Source organism: Oryza sativa, chromosome 8, assembly GCF_034140825.1.
Source record: "Oryza sativa Japonica Group chromosome 8, ASM3414082v1".
Lineage (NCBI taxonomy): Eukaryota > Viridiplantae > Streptophyta > Magnoliopsida > Poales > Poaceae > Oryza > Oryza sativa.
In genome coordinates, this window is record NC_089042.1 from 6,060,664 (window position 1) to 6,080,093 (window position 19,430).

Genomic DNA, 19,430 nt, shown 5'->3' on the forward strand with positions numbered 1-19,430 from the left:
AAAATATATGACGCGGTTAACTCTTCACGTAATGTTTGATTATTATATAAATATTATTTTTGTCACTAAAACATCAAATAAAATATAATTTTAACTTATACTTTTACATATTTATATTAAATTTTTAATAAGACGAATGATCAAATGTTATTAGGAAAATCAACCGTGTTATACATTTTGAAAAGGAGTTAGTACATTGTTATTGACTTTTACATTCGAGCATTTGTTTTATTTAAAAACTATTTGCGTAGTATTTATTTTGTTTGGATTTGTTTTATTATTAAAGATATTTTAACCTTGACTAATATTTTTAATAGCTGTACTAAAATGTAAATAAAACACCAATATCTAAAAGTACAATGCATCATGCATTATTTATAAACAGAGAGAGTACTAGCTAGCAGCCTAGCAAAACCATTCCATTTCAACAGAGTGGCCGCAGTACACGTACGTATATATTACATTCTACATCGATCGCTGGGGAGCTATTGGTTTCTGCTACATATGTTACTCTCTCAGTCCCATATTAATTATCGTTCTGGGTTATTTGGCATAGGCTAAGGTTTTAGAAAAAAGATTATAGTACCTTTTATTATGTGATGTATAGTTCAATGTGGAATGATGGCTGAGTGTACACAGAGAAGTGAAATTTTGAATTATAAGTGATTGATGGGACAAGTAATACTTCTTTATGATCAATTATTTCAACATAAAGTTTGAATTAACGTAAATAAACAATTAATTTGGAATAGAGATAGTACTCAAGCTTAATTAACAACTGGCCTGCCACTTGGTGGTACTAATTAATTTCAAAATGGATCGTTGTGTACGTGATCATGAACTGCCAACTGAAAGGAGATCTGAAAACTATATGAAAATCAATTGGTTTTAATACATGAAAGCTATATGAAAGAGCTGGAGACTGGTTTACGAAAACCGAGTGGTTTATCTGGTTTTTATACAGGATGATTAAAAGTACATTTTGCCTTATTATCTAAAAAGAAAGTACATTTTTCCTTGCACAGTAATTTCGAGTACCAAATACGACCTTTACACGTAATTTCTGATAAACTTTTAATGCTGTGTATAAATTCTGATAAAATTTTAATATATATATGAACCAACGACCAATATGTATAAATAATATTCATACATACTCATTGCGTCGACAAATAGATACAATCTTTAGAGTAGATGAGTACGATCAAGAAATAAAAAAAATCCTAAATCAGACATAAATTAAAAGATAAATTAAGATTTGATACGTTAAAATAATATCAGTACATTTTTTATGAAAATGCACTCATATAATTAATATTTCCAATACATTTTTACAAATATATAATAAGAAATATATTTGTGCAAAATATTAGTAGCTATCGATAAAAATATGTGCATTTTGACAGGTGAAAAAGCACGGGCAGAGTAATATCTATATATTTACTACGTGACACCCCGTGGTAATTTGCTGCGAAATTTATGGATGAATATATGTTAAATATTATAGAAATGATAAAATTTGAAACATTGTGAAAATGATGTGAGAAAAATGATTTGACATACTTATATATTAAGCTCTACGTATATTGCATAAGATTTAAAATGCTCTAAAATAGTACGGACTAATTATTAATGAATGATGATATGTAAAGCTGATCGATTTACATGTTAGCCATTAGCTTCTAATATTTGTTAGTGTTTATCAATCATAAAGAAAGTATAGTTATGCTATGCAAAACACAGCCAGAGAGAGCCTCTCCCCTGCAACTAACCACTCCCGTTACGCGGCCAAACATAGCCGTACGCCGTATGTAGTGTCGCTTTGTTAATTAATTTGATAGCATGACACATGCATGCACACCTCGCGTCAACCCTCAGGTCGTCGATGGGAGTACTAGCTAGCTCAAGTGTCGTAGTACCAGCGTGCAGTGCCCCCATGATGGTAACATGCTAATTACCTTTATGTTTAACATACTCCATTCATCTTAAAAAAATAACCTAAAATTAAGATCAATTTTACGGACCTTGAGGAGATACCATGAGGTACCATTTTTTCTATTGTAAATTTGGTACCTCGTGGTACCTAGGTACTATGAGGTGGTACCAAATTTTACACTAAAATTTTGGTACCTCATGGTACCTACTCAAGGACCGTAGAATTGCTCTAAAATTAATGTGACTGACATATCCTATTACCATGAATCTGGATAGCTAAGAATCTATCCATATTTATTATATTAGTCACGTCTAATCATAAGTTTGTTTATTTGGATGGAGGGAGTAGTTGGGAAAATGACGGGCGTAGACGAGCTCCTCCCGGCCCCTGACCTAGCTAGATAGATTACCGGCCTGGACACATGGATGTCCCGAGTAGAGATGAAATTATGCAAGGTTTGCAATGCTGATCGAAAACTATATGAAATTTTATTGGTTTTCATGAAAACGTTGGACACCGGTTTCTGAATCCGAGCAGTTTTACCTGGCTTTTATACAGAACTGATCAAAAATCATATATCAACTTTTTGCTAGTTTTTGGAAAACCTACAGGGACCGGTTTATACTTCAAAATTTAAAATGGTATTGTAAAAATCTGAATTTAAGTGGCCACACGAAACAGCTTTGCGCCCTCTGTAACGCCATCTTCGAGGACTGCAACAACCTGCAGTTCACCAATGTGCCTACACCAATATAGGGTTTGGTCTTTGCTTCGGGACTGGATTAGGGTGGACTTCCGTCTCCGGGCCATGGCGACTGGCTGCTCGCAGATTGGTGGCAGCAGGAGCGTCGCCATTTTCGGACAAGCTACAAGATGGCGTTCGATTCACTCTTCTTGATGGTGTGTTGGCTCCTCTGAAAAGAGCGAAACAGAAGAGTGTTTGAACACAGGTTCAAAAGGCCGGAGCAGCTGGTCAGTGATGCGAACGAAGAAATCTCTATTTGGAAGTCCGTCGAAATTTTTCAATCCTGAGAGGAGTACCTTTACCTTTGTTTTTCTTGTCTTTCGTTTACATGTTTTGAGAGTGTTGAGCCACTCTCAACTCGGCAGATTAATGTTATAGGACCATACTCATGTAAAAAGCTTCTATAAATCTTAATGAAATTTGGTCCATCTTTTTCCTTCTGCTGACCCGGGAAAAAAAATCATGCGGGATCAGTAATTGAGGACAGAGAAAACCCCTGTCTTTCATGCAGACATGCCGTATACATATTATGTTTGATTAGCCCTAGGTTTTACTTTAATGTTTACCCAATTAAATATCATCGGTTGTACTACAGAAGTATTGGTAAATATTTTACTAGTATATATGGACACAATGCATGGATCGGATGCGAGGGAGGGTATACCTTCGTGACAACAGGGAACTGATTAGTTAACAGTAGTTTAACTCCTCTGATCAGTTGCAGGAATGCAGTAGCTAAGCTATAGTATGATAGCAGTGCCAGTAGGTGCGGTGGCAGTCATGCCAATTGGGCAATTTGGTACTAAATGGATTCCATTAATTTCTTCAAAAATAAATGTAGTCTTTTCACAAAGTAATTGGTGTCAACGTATTTTAATGACAAGTGCTTATTCATATTTCCGGCACATGCATGTGGCACCATCGTACTAGTATATATTTTCAATTGATTCTTTGGATCAGGTCATGTCCAAAGGTCACGTTGCCTCTTTTTTGATTTTCCGACACTATTGGAGAACTAATCTTTCGTCGTGGTACACAAAACCACCAATATCTTAGTTAGATTAGTACTAGTTCTAAAAGTGTCTTTGGAAATATTTTTAGTCTCGGTTGGTGTTACCAACCGGTACTAAGAGTACATCTTTAGTATCGGTTGGTAACACCAGCCGATACTAATGCTTGATGATCTTTAGCTCTGGTTAGTAAGACTAATCCAAACTAAAATTTAATTTTTAGTACTGGTTGGTAACAGTAATCTAGACTAAAGATATTTAAAAGTATCTCAAAAGGAGTTGATTTCTAATGTGTCGAGATGATTTCTAGTCTCTTGCCTACCATTTTTTCACAAAACGAAGAGTTTCAAAGGACTCTTATCCCTTTAATACACCTTGCCTATATACCCACCTAGCAATACTACTATAGTGTTAACGAGAAACTCATTGCTCTTTACTTCTTATTACTAAATTTTGGATGGCTAGAAATCAAGTCCTTTTGACAGAGAGTATGAATTATTGTTCTTTCGTTTATAAGGGACTTGATCGCTGTCCACCCACCCCACGTCAACTGTCATGCATGGGAAAAAAAAAGAAATAAAGAAAACACTAAGACAGATTATTTCTTCGTAGTCATTTAAAGTAGTGCCCCCATTCGAAACTAAATACTACCTTCCTTCCATAATAAGCTCATTTTTCACACATCCACACATACCAATAATAAAGCAAAATAACATCCTCCAACTTACCGAATCCTAATGTAATTGTTCCCACTTTATCTATTACAATGTATTTGTCCACTTCTTTTACAAAGTCCAATGCAATGATAGCTCAAAATGAACTTACTTAGGACAAACAAGAAAAGCAAAGATAAATTTATTTTCAGACCAAAGAAATAGTTCATTAAAAAAAACTATTTGTTCCCCGTGAACAACTTATAGGATAGCATTCACCACTACAAAACATCACATAGAGACCTGTCTTATCGGTTTGCCTAAAACCATATCACCTATGAAGCTTTTTCCATCTTTTACCTATAACCACTCATTTATACCAGTTTGTAATAAAAACCGACACCAATATTCCCCCAAGTTATAGGTGCGAGTTCTTATAATAAATTAGCATCTATAAGTGCAATGTTATAGGTATAGGTTTTTATTTATCATAAACCGACATATATATAGGCATCACACATGTGCCAATTCTTAATTAAAAAAAGGGCACTTATAAGCCCATAGGTGCTAGTTTACGTTTAAAACTGGCACGATGACACAACTCGTATATGTGTGTTTTTTATCTAACTTTTTCATATAAAATCGGATGAACATAAATTTTATATCAAATTTGTAGATCTCAACAAGACTTATCTATGGTGTTAATTATAGATTATAAGCGTTTGTAGGTTAGATGATAAGGAGGCTTAGAAGGAGAGAGGTGGGTTGAGTTCAAATATTGCTTGAAGCATGCCCATGAATATGGGTTGAAAAAGTCATGTGACTCGTGAGAAGTTAAATATGACCATATAGGTCCCTAATAAAAATATTATTTTTTTCGGGTTTTTAGCACTAATATAAGGGGTGCACCCCTAGCACCTATATTGTCACATATGTCCAATGATCCAAGTTATTGGTGTTGAATAATAGCTGTTGGCACCGAAACAGATACCTATGGATTATAACAACGTGACTATATAGTAGTGACTATTGGTAGTTTGCTAGAGATGCTCCATGGCTAATTTTTATAGGCCTGTTCATATTTTCTACCGTTGATTTTCTTTTAGTTATAGGATAATAAACACTGTTATAAAATATAATGATAAGAAAGTTTCATTTTTTTTCACAAATCATATTCAATTTCACACTATAAATATAAACCGTAAGCAGGCTTTTGCGCATATTTGTGACCTTGTAGTTTACAATGTTTTGATGCTTAGATACTCACATTGTTATAGTCAAATATTTTCATCTGCTTAATAAAATTCTTATTAAGAAGTGATGACAAATACTATATCCATTCTAAAATATAGCAAACCTAATAGCTAATTAGACAATTTGAGTACTACGAATCCGAAAGAGCGTCAAATATAGACATTTTTCCTAGTAATAAGGTAGTGATGATAAGAACTATTTGGATTATCTCATCTACTCACTCCGTCCAAAAAATCCAACTTATAATGAGATGATACATAATCTAATTCAACGAATTTGGACATATTTTTACTCACTACGTTCCAAAATAAGTGTTGAACTATAGGGCTGTAATTATTTTCAGACAGAGAGAGTATCCAAATTCGTTGTACTAAATTATGTCTCGTCCTATTTTAGATTGGTGTTTTATGAGACGTAGAGAGTACGTATGAGCGCCCTAAAATACAGAGCCTCCCTTTGCATATAGTTGCATCGTACAAACACACCATCTATATATTTAACAAGCTTCCGTGTTGTTTCGGCAGCAGAAAGAGAGAGAGAGATGGGTGGTGTTAGTGGTAAGCTGGTGTGGGTGTTGCTCGTGATGTGCTCCTCATGGCTGATCGCCGCTGTTCATGCCCAGCAAGCGGCAACAACTGATCCAATCGAAGGTATAATCAAAGCACGTAATCAAATCATGCTGCTATATATATATATATACACGTAATTAGTCTTGATATCAATGCAATGCGAAGCTTAATTATTGTACTTATTATTACTCTGGTACTATACATTCGGTGCAGTGGCGGCGCTGGAGGCGATCCTGGGGAGATGGGGCAAGACGACGTCGCCGCTGTGGAGGATGAGCGGCGAGCCATGCCGCGGCGTCCCCGTCGACGGCAGCACCGACCTCGACGGCAACCCCAAGAACAACCCCGGCATCAAGTGCGACTGTTCCTACAACAGCGGCACCGTCTGCCATATTACCCAGCTGTACGTATACGCTCCCATCCTGCTTCCTTGGCTCTGTTCATCTGCACGCACACCAGGTGCTCGACGCAGTGCCTACGGGAACAGGAGGCCATTGGCGTCTGGATATATAAGTTCTAATGGAAACTTAACTTGAAATTGCAACTTTTGATCCTCGCAAAAAAAAAGAAAAAGAAAAGAAATTGCAACTTTTGCAAGACCACACCATTGAGCATATGCATAGGACCACAGGTTTCAGTTTCACTACTTAGGAATAGAGGAGCCTCATTTATGTCCCCCGAAATTCTGTTGTGGGTCCGAATTTCATTTAGGAGTAAAGCATGATGACTTGTATTTTATTTTTACTCCTCCAATCGGGAAACCAGGTTATTTCAACACCCCACCCCGCCTCATGGCCAGAAAAATCTGATCTCTTTGGCAGGGTTTACCATTTTATTTTAAATTGAAAACCGATCATCACAAGCTGAAACCCGGCAAAAACGGATGACTTTTGGTCAACGCCATACGAAAACCAGCTAAAACCGTTTGGCTTCCACAAATGACTGACCACGGGCAGTTTAAAAAAACCGATCGGTTTTTGTTAATACTGCTCTTTGGTCACTGGTCCAAGTACTGGAATCTGAGGTTCAGCTTCCTGCAAGATCTTTAGTTCTTAACCTTCCACAGCTGCCATCTGCCTTCCATTATAGTTGGATCTGGCTGGGATCCGGTTGAGTAAGTCCAGGCAGCCCTGGAGAGATCAAACTAATCAATCGTCAATTTTGTAATTCTACGCATGGTGCGCAACCATAGTAGAAATTAGACCCAACTCCCAAGCAGATTTTCTGTGACCAAACAATATTGTTGGGATGTGTGTGTGTATTTTTCCCATTTTTCTGTGGGGGACCAGGGCTGTCTATGTGTGCCTGGTCAAGAGTTAGCTCATATATTGGACTAAATAGTAAAAAGTATATATGATCTAATGGTGTAGATTGATTTAATTTTTTATTTAATTAGATTGCAATATAAAGTTTGAAAGGGTAATTTTGTCTTTTCTTGGTTATTCTATAATCAAATCGTGCTATCGTCACGTGCTTTGTCATCAAATGGCGCTCAGGATGCTCCTCCCCTAGTGCACGATAAGATCCAGGACCGGGTACTCTCAATTAGATTCAATTTAAACCAAAAATTACTAAAGTGTTGTTTTATTTTCTATCAAATTCCTAATATGCCCTTTTATATACTGCCAGTATATACTGGTAGTATATTGTACCGTAAAAGTTCTCTAGAAATTAGCTCTTATCACAGCCATTAAGGAGACAGGTAAAAGGACTTGTTGATTTGCCTTGGGGAGATGAGGCATGGGCATGATGATAATTAAACCAAGGGTTATTATGGGTAGTTCAATGGTAAAATAAGTACTAAATTGCTACTATATTAGAATAAAATTTGAAATCTAGATGCTATATTTTGGGATGAATGGAGTATTTTTCTCATGTGAATAATTTTCTTTTTTTGTTTATTTATTCAGGAGGGTATACGCATTGAACGTTGTCGGTCAGATACCTGCAGAATTGCAGAACCTCACCTACCTAACTTACTTGTATGGTATCTAGCTTTTCTCGGCTCTGCCTTGATGATGAACTACTGTTGGATATATACTACATATTCTTAATATCTTGCAGCAAGACATCAATTCAAAGTGAACCTCATGTTTGAAATTCATCGCTGCTAATTGACTTGATGTTTCTTGTTCTTTTCAGGAACCTGGATCAAAATTACTTGTCAGGCCCCATACCATCATTCATTGGGCAATTGACTGCCTTGACAGAATTGTAAGAGTTGTACTTTAAGTTTTCCTGCATTGTCCTTATTAGTTAGTGTTTTGTTTGAATCATCCTTCTTCCTTTTGTAATAAAAAAAAGGCACGTGGGATTCAATCCACTCTCAGGATCACTTCCAAAGGAACTTGGAAATCTCACGAACCTCAATTTGCTGTAAGTGTTCCCTTCTTGCACAGATTAATAATGGTCTAAAGTATTTCATTATATGGAAAAATCTAGATGCATAAGTTCTTTCTACAAATTTCTAGAAAATCACAAATAAAATTTAAGCACCAGTGTAATTTTACTTTTCAAATGGTGTCTTATAAATTTGTGTGAAATCCAAAATGTGAATATTGTGGATCAAAAGGCTCGTCAGCACATACAATGCTACTTTTCTCAACTAGTAGCATTGCATGCACGGAAATTATATCACTCTTGAGCTTTTTTTTTTTTCAGAGGCATTAGTCTGACCAATTTTACGGGTGAACTCCCTGAAGAATTGGGCAACTTGAGCAAACTTAAATATTTGTAAGTTTCTAAATTATATCACTCCTGAAATATTTCATTTTGTTTCAGAGGCATTAGTTTGACCAATTTTTCTGGTCAACTTCCTGAAGAATTGGGCAACTTGACCAAACTTCGACAATTGTAAGTTTGTAATCCCCCTCTTTCTAACTTGAAAGATGCTACTTCTAGAAGAACAAAGTTTAATTTGGACCAGCAAGATACTTACAGTTAAACATCAATGATTTCTGCATTGTTTTAATAACAGGTATACTGATAGTGCTGGGTTGAGTGGCCCATTCCCTTCTACGCTCTCAAGGCTTAAGAACCTAAAACTCCTGTAAGTTCAAGAAACAGAACCACAGTGGTCATGTTCATTTTGTTTTTATATGCTCAACACTAAACATGTTTTTATGCTTGTAGGCGGGCATCAGATAACAATTTTACTGGAACAATACCTGATTTTATTGGGAGCTTGTCTAATTTGGAAGATCTGTAAGATTTATTATTAGCTTTTTAACACATCATTGATTTTATCCTTACCACAAGACAAGTGGAATTGCAACAGAAATTTTCTGCAAATGTTCTATCTATTTTAATTCAAACTGTAGCATTTTTTTTTCTGTTTGGTCATCACTTTTAAGAAATGCGCATACCTCAACAGTGTCTTGATATGTAGATGTTACTTTTTCCTATATTCTAATGGACCTTAAATCTCCCAACTTTTGTCTTTCTTAAATTATGAACTCACAGGGCTTTCCAAGGTAATTCTTTTGAAGGACCGATCCCAGCAAGTTTGTCTAATCTAACCAAATTGACAACCTTGTAAGTACTTCGTTCAGTGGCAACATTGTCATCCCCTCTTGTCACGATAACTGGTGTACTAAACACAAATGAGCAGGCGGATTGGTGATATTGTAAATGGGAGCTCTTCATTGGCCTTTATCAGCAGTCTGACATCTCTGGATACCCTGTATGTGACACTTTTAAATTCTAACTATACATCTTACAATTTTATATATTGACAAAGATATAAGTTGTTAATACCAAATATTTTTTTACAGCGTACTGAGGAACTGCAAGATATCTGGAGACCTTGGAGCAGTAGATTTTTCGAAGTTCGCAAACTTAACTTTCCTGTACGTTTTTCATTATGGGTCATAGCACAGTCCATGAAACTTTTGGTAATTTTTCTTAAATTTCATGTAAGTGTCTGTTCAAGTATGCTGTCTTCTGGCGCAGGGACTTGAGTTTTAACAATATCTCAGGGAATGTTCCTAAATCAATTCTGAATCTACAAAAGCTTATATTCCTGTAAGGAATTCTTTCTGGGGGTTATTACTATCTACTGAAACACATGTTATAATTGATGACCACGTTTCATCATCTTGTCTTCTTTCCAACTCAGGTTTCTTGGCAACAACAGCCTAACAGGAGAATTGCCAGATGGGATAAGCCCTTCGCTAACGAACTTGTGAGTAAACAATTCATCCCTGTAATACAGCTAAAATTAGAATGATGCATTTATTTCATGTTTGCAGAGATTTCTCATACAACCAGCTCACTGGTAGCTTTCCCTCCTGGGTTACCCAGAACAATCTGCAATTGTAAGAAGAAAGTTCTCAAATTTGTGTTTCCAAGGGAAAAAATATGTTATACTCAACCTTTTATTTTTTACAAGGAATTTGGTGGCAAACAACTTTATTCTTGGCAGCACCAACATTGGGTACTTATGGCATTTATTTGTACATTCATAAGTTTTTACTAATTTCTCTCTCACCACTTTTAATTTCGAGTCAACTATCTCCACAGCATGCTACCTCCAGGGCTAAACTGCCTCCAGGAAGATACTCCATGTTTTCGTGGTTCTCCAAAATGTATATGTCTCACTTTTCCTCAACCATAGCAGCTGATATATTGGGTCTTGAAATTCTAATACTATTATAATTTTGCACGTCATGACTGCAGATTATTCCTTTGCGGTAGACTGTGGTAGTAATAGATCTATCAGAGTTTCGGATAATACTATGTACGAATTGGATTCCACAAACCTTGGGGACTCATCATATTATGTTACAAGTCAAACAAGATGGGGCGTTAGTAATGTAGGAAAATTATTCCAGGCCCCAAATGACAGTAAGATAATACATAGTGGTGAGAAGATCCAGAATGCAGTGGATTCAGAACTATTCCAAACTGCAAGGATGTCGCCGTCGTCTCTGAGATACTATGGCCTTGGACTTGAGAATGGAAATTACACCGTTCTGCTTAAATTTGCAGAGTTAGGTTTTCCAGACACGCCAACTTGGCAAAGCTTAGGAAGGAGATTTTTTGACATATATATCCAGGTATAAATTGAGTCCATTATATAGTAATTTGTTTACTGAATCTTTTTCTTATTTATATCAATGTATTATTGACATTTCTACAGGGTGAACTAAAAGAAAAGGACTTCAATATAAGAAAGATGGCTGGTGGAAAATCTTTCACTGCTGTTTACAAGAGTTACACAACAACTGTGTCAAAAAACTTTCTTGAAATCCATCTATTCTGGGCTGGAAAGGGCACTTGTTGTATTCCTATTCAAGGTTACTACGGACCATTGATCTCAGCATTAAGCATCACTCCAAGTAAGCGTAATAATTAAGTTAACATAAAAATGATTGCATTGGATTCCAATAAATGAAATCCTCTTTCAGATTTTAGTCCTACTGTGCGAAACGGTGTACCCAAAAAGAAAAGTAAAGCAGGTGCAATTGTTGGGATTGTGATTGCTGCCTCGGTTTTAGGATCAGCTATCTTATTCGGAATATTTATGGTCATAAAGAAGAGAAGAAGAATGGCAAAACAGCAAGAAGGTAATAGTTTTTAATAATACAATAATTCAGACATCAAAATTTTAATACGATTTATTGTTTCTGGTGTGCCCTGAAAAATAAATGTAGAATTATACAACCTAGTTGGACAGCCTGATGTCTTCAGTAATGCTGAACTCAAGTTAGCTACAGACAATTTCAGTTCTCAAAACATTCTTGGGGAAGGTGGATATGGTCCAGTCTATAAGGTTGTCTATTTCCACTAATTTAGTACTATGCAATTTCAATTGATTTGTTTTTAAATTTAACTTTATTGCAAACTTGTTGGTCTATGCTTCGAAATATACATATAACTTTAGCAATGTTCTTCTGGTAGGGTGTGCTACCTGATGGAAGAGTTATAGCTGTAAAACAACTTTCCCAATCATCCCATCAGGGCAAAAGTCAGTTTGTGACAGAGGTTGCAACTATTTCTGCTGTGCAACATCGGAATCTTGTAAAATTGCATGGTTGCTGCATTGATAGTAACACACCTTTATTAGTTTATGAGTATCTTAAGAATGGAAGCTTGGATAAAGCATTATTTGGTGAGTTCACTTTTGCTCAAAACCAACACCTACAAAATTGTATTTTTCTTCACATGCTCTTTGGGAGAACTCATCTCTTCATTTTGCCATCATTTAGTTCACAGAGCCTTAAAGTTATTTTTTTACAGGAAACGGTAGCATAAAACTGGACTGGGCAACACGCTTCGAGATCATTTTAGGAATTGCAAGAGGCCTAACTTATCTTCATGAGGAGTCGAGCGTGCGCATTGTTCATAGGGACATCAAAGCTAGCAATGTCCTACTTGACACAGACCTCACCCCAAAGATCTCTGACTTTGGACTCGCCAAGCTTTATGATGAGAAGAAGACTCATGTTAGTACAGGAATTGCGGGCACATTGTAAGAACATTTCACCATTTCTCTTATATTTGTACCTTACAAACAAAGCTAACTTAAACTTATCTAACCTTTTGTCAAGTGGTTATCTGGCTCCTGAGTATGCGATGAGACGACATTTGACTGAAAAGGTTGATGTTTTCGCATTCGGGGTGGTAGCACTAGAGATTGTTGCTGGTCGGTCGAACACCGACAATTCTCTTGAGGAAAGTAAGATCTATCTCTTTGAGTGGGTAAGCTGATTTAACGATCTTTCAATATAATCCAAGATCATATTAGTTCATTCATTCATATTATCTTCTAGTTACTAAAGATTTGCCTATGTTAATTTACAGGCTTGGAGCTTGTATGAAAAGGAGCAAGCACTCGGGATTGTTGACCCAAGACTTGAGGAATTCAGCAGGGATGAAGTGTATAGAGTCATCCATGTCGCACTCATCTGCACACAGGGCTCACCCTATCAGCGACCACCAATGTCAAAGGTTGTGGCAATGCTAACTGGAGATGTTGAGGTGGCAGAGGTAGTGACGAAGCCGAACTACATCACCGAGTGGCAGTTCAGGGGTGGGAATACCAGCTATGTTACCAGCCACTCAGGATCAACTACCCCTAAGCTCAGCAGGCAGAAAGAGATTGATCCTCTCACTCAATCACCAACAATCACCGGAGTTAGCCATGAGCATGAGGGAAGGTGAATGCAAAGTTGAATAGATGCAGGTGATCTTGGTTTGAAGTGACAATACTATATGCTATTCGTGCTTATGTGACTATATGTAAATGTGAATCAGAGCAAATAGCGGAACTTATTTATTCTGAAGTCTGAACTATGTGTCATGATGATAAAAGTATTGCTCCTTGTAATTTGTAATGGTGAAATATAGTGCTATATACTAGGATGTTTGGAGTTGATCACTGCGTTTGCATGTTTGTGAACACGTTCATTTAATCCAGTGAAGTTTAATTATAGGGTGCCTTTTTTGCTATAGTCTAGAGAGAATGGATCTTAATAATTACAGAGAATCGTTGTCCTTAACTCTGCTATTCATAAGCGATTTTGGATGGCCAAAGAAGCATAGAATTTACATTTCGCTAGTTATAACTTACAACGAATTAGTAACAATAAAAAGTCTTCGAACTTATTAAATTCTCCTGTCCTCACTTCTCACTATGATCTTTGACTAGCTACTTTTTCAGATCACGTTTAGATCAGTTTGTGGAGCCGTGCAGGTTGCTGGTAAGTGTGGATGATTATTCTAACTTTCCAAGGGATAATTGGTTTAGTGACACCAAAAGATTATGTGTTTAGAAATTAAATATACCGTCGAAAAGTTGCCGTTACACCTAAAATGCGTAATGCTTCGGTGTTATCAAACAAAATTTCCCCCTTTTTTTTCTAGATAACAGGGTTTTTATATGTACAAGTCGCAGTTGACATGCTTGCATGGATCTCTTCCAGCTATGTCACCATCAGTTCTTGATGGGGATGAATTAGTCCATATGTCGTACAAATTGTAACCTTAATTCTCCACTCCTCTCGCTATCTAGTTGGATACGGAAATGATACCTTAGCAACTTAGATTACAATATCTATACATCGATCATATGTTTATGGTCTTACCTCGTCTTGCGACTTGCAGTCTATGGCGAAGCAAGGAGTGGCGGCCAAATTGGACCACGTGCGAGCATCTACGGTGTCTGATGTTGATGTTTTATGATGGTCAACACAGACTCACCTAATAACGATTCGCAGTAAAAACAATAGAGTTGCCAAAATTAAAAGATCAAAACTAGTTAGTGGAGTCAATTTTAAGGTTAATTCACTTTCGTGGAATCACAAAACTAATTTACGAGTAAATCAGAAGAGAACCATATTCGTATTTAAATGACCACTAGCTTTTGAGCAAACTAGTAAAGGATAACCTCCTTGTTTTTCAACATAAAACGACAAAGATCAACTTAACTCTAGGGTTGCTAGAGCTTAACCATGAGAAAGAATAGACTCTCACGAGCTACCATCAGAGTTCACAAAACCTATTGGTTTTAATGAAACCGATAGGGAGAATAGCTACTTTAGTCACTAAAGTTTCTCTGTAGGATCAGTTTAGTCCCTAACCTTTTAAATGGTCCAAAGAAATCCTTAACCTTTATCATAAGGTCTAGAATAGTCCTTGGGTCCATCAAAAATCATCATATGGATATGCCATGTCATCATTCATGCAAAATCTATGATGAATTGACCAATTTACCCTTACGTATATCATAGAAAAATAAATATAAGGGTGAATTAGACATAACCATAGGAAAAAAATACTTCTTTTTATCACCCTTTTGAGGTATATTTTTGCTCTTACATATACCATATATTTTTTTAACTTATTCCTTTTTTCTCCTTTTCCTATGTGTAAGGATGAATTGGACAAATCATATAGATTTTGCATAGAAAGGTGACATGGCATGTCCATGTGGCGATTTTGGTGGGACCAAGGACTATATTAGCCCACATGACAAATTTAAAGGACTTGTTTGGACAATATGAAAGATTAAGGACTAAAATGACTCAGGAGTGAAACTTTAGGGACCATATTAGCTATTCTCCTAAACCGATATGGTTGTTGGTTTGGGAAAGCAATATTTGTACAATATTTACCGAAAGTTGTCGGTTTACCTTTTTTTATTTTGTTCAGTTTTCAGTAAACCGGTGGGAAGCGGTTTTCACTTCAAAAGGTAAACCCTGGCTACCATACATGCACTCGCAACAAATCTACGCAATACTCACATGAGCTGCATCTCACCATATAAGTGATCAGCACCAACACAAACCAAAAAAAAAAAAAGACTCAACTGATCAACACATCACCATATATATCAAATTAAACACGGCAGCCTCATCCCAACTAATTTCCTTTCCTCGGTGGATCACAAATTCCTACACGCACAAACTTAATTTGGTCCCTCAAAATGACGATTGTTCCAGCTATCACAAATAATTTGGCATTTCCATATAAAACTAATTACTAGCCAAATTATGCCACAAACATCTAGGGGAATTGGAGGGCCTGATGAAGGACGAGCCATATCCACCGTGAACTCCTCGCCGGCCGGAGCGGAAAAGCTCCGGCCGGCACGGCTACTTCTTCTAATTGAGTAGGCAAAAACATCTACTGGTTGAGATGAAGCTCAAGGCGCGCAAGGGATCACCGAGAAGATGCGATTGCGATACAGCTTAATTAGAATGTGCGGCCGGCGCCGACCAAGTGCTCAACGATATGTCGGGGCTCTGGCGTGGCCGCTGCGCTTCTCCTCCTCGGTGGCATGGAGATCCTAGACTCCGTGAACAAGATCTTCGTTACCGCCTCTGGCATCTTCAATGGCGGCGCGGCAGAATCGCACCCGCAGGTGGTGATCGACACCCCACGCCACGCACAGCCAGCTGCTGGGCTGCTCGGTTTGGGCTAGTCCCGGGTCGAACACCTAGATGGCAATGAACAGTGTGCTTTGAATTTTTGTGAGTAATAAAGAGGGAATTTAGATAGAGAGAAAGAAAGGGGATAAACTGCAAATGCAACAGCCAAGATTTGATTTGAATTACGAGATTGCAACTGTGAGTGCAAAATGCGCCGCTAGAAATTGGGTTTTGATATTTTATTTTTAATATTGATTTAAACACTCCAATGACACCACTATCGAATTTAATAATGACTTATTTGCACGACAACTTATTTTCATAGTTGGGTTTTTTGAATTTCATTTGGATTATTGCTATTTTGGTTTTAGTATTACGATGGAAACAAAATTAACTTTCCAAAATAGATTTAAATACTTAAATTTAACTTGTATTTTGTATGTTACAAATTGATAATTAGCTTTCCTTTAATTGGGTTGCTCTTGCTGTAGATATGGTCCAATTTACTCCCGTAAACTATTTTATTGAATCAATCATCTAAACTATTTTTCGACTCATTTTACCCCCTAGCTAAGTTCACTTTACTGGTTAATTACATTTTCCTTATTTGTTTCTCTTTATACAAATTATATTTTAAGCTTAAAATTTTTAAAGCCATAGATGACACCATTATTAAAGTTATAAAATAGTTTTAAAATTTTTCATGACTATTTACTTGAAATTTAAAACCTCTACGTTTAAATTAGTCTTAGTAGTTACAACCTATGTAAACACCGATTAAAAAGTTTCAAAATAAAATATTGAGAGATAAGTTATAATGTATATATCAATACCACCTAATTTCCCTAAATATTGAGAGATAAGTTATAATTTATATATCAATCCACCAAAATTTCATTGCAAAATATGACCTATACATAGATCAGAGACGAAAAAGACAAATATTGTTAGGGAGTAAGGTGAACCATTTTCAATATTTTGGGGTGTAAAATGAGCCAAGAAATTATTTAGGAGGTTAAGTGTTCCAGTGCAAAAGTTCGAGGGAGTAAAATTGACTTTTTTTTTCTCGATGTAATGAGTTAACATTAATATATATATATATATATATATATATATATATATATATATATATATAGTAAATTTGTTTGGTGCTCCATGGTGCCCGGGCATCATTGTTGAAATTGAGTATATACCCAATTCAAATGAGTATGAAACTTTTTCAATTACTTAGGTATTAACATTAACTACTTTACTAACTAGTTTAAAGCAAGTTTGAACTGAATTTGAACTTGTTTTTGTTAGATTTTGATTCTAGGTATATAGCATCCATACATATAATTAGTTAGGTATGTAATCATGGATTGTGAAATAAAGTTAAATTTGAGTTGTTTTGTTGATAAGTATAGGTATGAATCAAATTATTATAACTAGGTATATACTCACAATTTGAAAATTTTGAAAAATTTGAGTGATTTTGTGCATTAGATACCATGGTGCCCGGGCACCATGGTGCCCCATATGAGTGTCATATATATATATATATATATATATATATATATATATATATATATATATATATATATATATATATATATATATATATATAAAATGTGAATCTCCCACTGTAATCTTGTAGCGGGAGATTCACATTATATATATTCCTCAACTTTGATTTTGGACTTTTTACTTTCCATTTGGCTTGGAGATTTCTATTATTTGAGTTTTTCATTATTTTGAAAATATCACGCAATTATGCAAACATACATACTCAAAATTAACAAAAATGATTGTATAGTACTTTGTACGATATTAACGAAGATGCCTGCACGCGGATTGACATTCTAGTTAAACAGGTGTGATAAAATATGTGTATGTCCTATAAGCAATACGCATATCTAAGTTTGATCACACTTACAGAAAAAAAAAAGGTATATTTATATCTTATAGGAACTGTTCACTACTGAATTTTATCTTTTGTTTCTCCGAATGTACAATAAATCTAGTCTTTCATGTATGTATATAAACTTACTGCATTATATATATTCTACGTTACCAATTTCTTAAGACTTTTTTACATTATGTGAGCCACATGTAAGCTATATATAGATATACATATTCACCTAGATGTAAAAAATCGTGGTCCGGTATTTTACTGCAACCCTTCATTAGTATGAACACAGAGAGAGATGTCGTTGTTGTTGTTGCAGTAGTGTGCCCTTGGCCAACTTGTGTGACCGGTAGTTGGTACATGTGCGTCAAGTAGGATGAAAGAGGACAAATAATGGAGCAAGATGAATTGAAACATTGATATGATAAGTCGTAGAAAATAAATGAAGCATCTAATAATAACTTACGAGTAAAAATTTTATATACATGTCATAGCTATTTAAAAGCTAAAGCTGGAAAATAGATCATGATGAAAACCCTCAAATCAACTCTAGGTTAAGTTTTAAATTTACATTTTATCAGCAGTTGATAAACCAATAGTCATATATATTTATATTAATTGGACACTCCGAGAAAGCTCTCACATCAATAAAAAGATATGGCCATTAGTTAGTTGGCTCAAATTATTAGAACCCTATATCGTATTAAGAATTTATATTAAACACAATGTTTAATAGATTTTTAATTTTTACTACTGTATGGACTCTTTGGATTTCGCTATCCTACAACTTGTATATATGAAATTCCACCCATTTGAGCTCTCAATTTAGTAGATTATTTTTTAATTCTGAAATCCAAAATTAATAATTAGTAGGTTAATTGCAAATGCGCTATGCCCTAGGGCTACAGTTAACAATAGGTGCCGACAGGCAGTCATCGAAATTCGAAAGTGGGTAATTTAAAATAATGATTTCCATTCCTTCAAAAATAAATATTTTCTTTCTATAAAGCTATGTCCACAAATATAAGGATTTTTTAACAGATAAAACATAAGGATTTTTGTTATGTATCTAAGAGCACATTCTATAAATATAAATCCAAGTGCATGTATCCAGGTGCGTAGTAAAACATCCTATCCATGGACATGGACAGAGGTACTGCTTCATATTTTCAGCATATCTAGAGCGATCTTATTTTCAGTTGATTCATTGGATCGATGTCATGTCAAAAAGGTCATGTTGCATCTTTTTTTGATTATTTTTTCCACGGAAAATGATGTAATCTTGGACCACTCTCTGTGACCTGTGTTATGACTTATGACTGTGCTGCAAAGGGGAGTATGAATTATTGTTCTCAAAACTAGAGATCACTCATGCTCCAGGAAGCCTTGAATTTGTCTTGATTTATACTGAAAGTAACCTGGATTCATAAAATTCTTGTGTTCGAAGCGAATGGTTGAGGAATTATCGTTTCATTGAGAGAGAGATTTCATCTCAGCTAGAAA

The 19,430-nt window shown here is 35.7% G+C and overlaps 1 protein-coding gene across 2 annotated transcripts; it reads left to right on the forward strand.

The window, feature by feature from the left end:
* Positions 1 to 6,120: 6,120 nt before the first annotated feature.
* On the forward strand, positions 6,121 to 13,548 carry LOC4344914 (probable LRR receptor-like serine/threonine-protein kinase At1g56140). 2 transcript variants are annotated; one of them, XM_015794475.3, is made up of 24 exons: positions 6,121 to 6,248; positions 6,381 to 6,570; positions 8,078 to 8,149; positions 8,310 to 8,381; positions 8,472 to 8,543; positions 8,949 to 9,020; positions 9,145 to 9,216; positions 9,300 to 9,371; positions 9,630 to 9,701; positions 9,778 to 9,849; positions 9,941 to 10,015; positions 10,119 to 10,190; positions 10,285 to 10,350; positions 10,418 to 10,483; positions 10,558 to 10,602; positions 10,689 to 10,753; positions 10,845 to 11,224; positions 11,308 to 11,506; positions 11,576 to 11,734; positions 11,822 to 11,940; positions 12,069 to 12,279; positions 12,408 to 12,639; positions 12,719 to 12,869; positions 12,972 to 13,548. In XM_015794475.3, the coding sequence occupies exons 1-24, from the start codon at positions 6,140 to 6,142 to the stop codon at positions 13,329 to 13,331; spliced, it is 3,075 nt and encodes a 1,024-aa protein (XP_015649961.1). In that variant the 5' UTR covers positions 6,121 to 6,139; the 3' UTR covers positions 13,332 to 13,548. The 2 variants fall into 2 exon arrangements, with proteins under 2 accessions (XP_015649961.1, XP_015649962.1); XM_015794476.2 differs by lacking the exons at positions 11,822 to 11,940; positions 12,069 to 12,279.
* Positions 13,549 to 19,430: the final 5,882 nt, after the last annotated feature.

Bases quoted from the DNA above. Each gene is read 5' to 3' on its own strand.
- LOC4344914 (XM_015794475.3), top strand. From the start codon at position 6,140: ATGGGTGGTGTTAGTGGTAAGCTGGTGTGGGTGTTGCTCGTGATGTGC. The intron at 9,021-9,144 runs GTAAGTTTGTAA...TTTTAATAACAG, and splicing joins TTGACCAAACTTCGACAATT to GTATACTGATAGTGCTGGGT. The intron at 10,484-10,557 runs GTAAGAAGAAAG...ATTTTTTACAAG, and splicing joins ACCCAGAACAATCTGCAATT to GAATTTGGTGGCAAACAACT.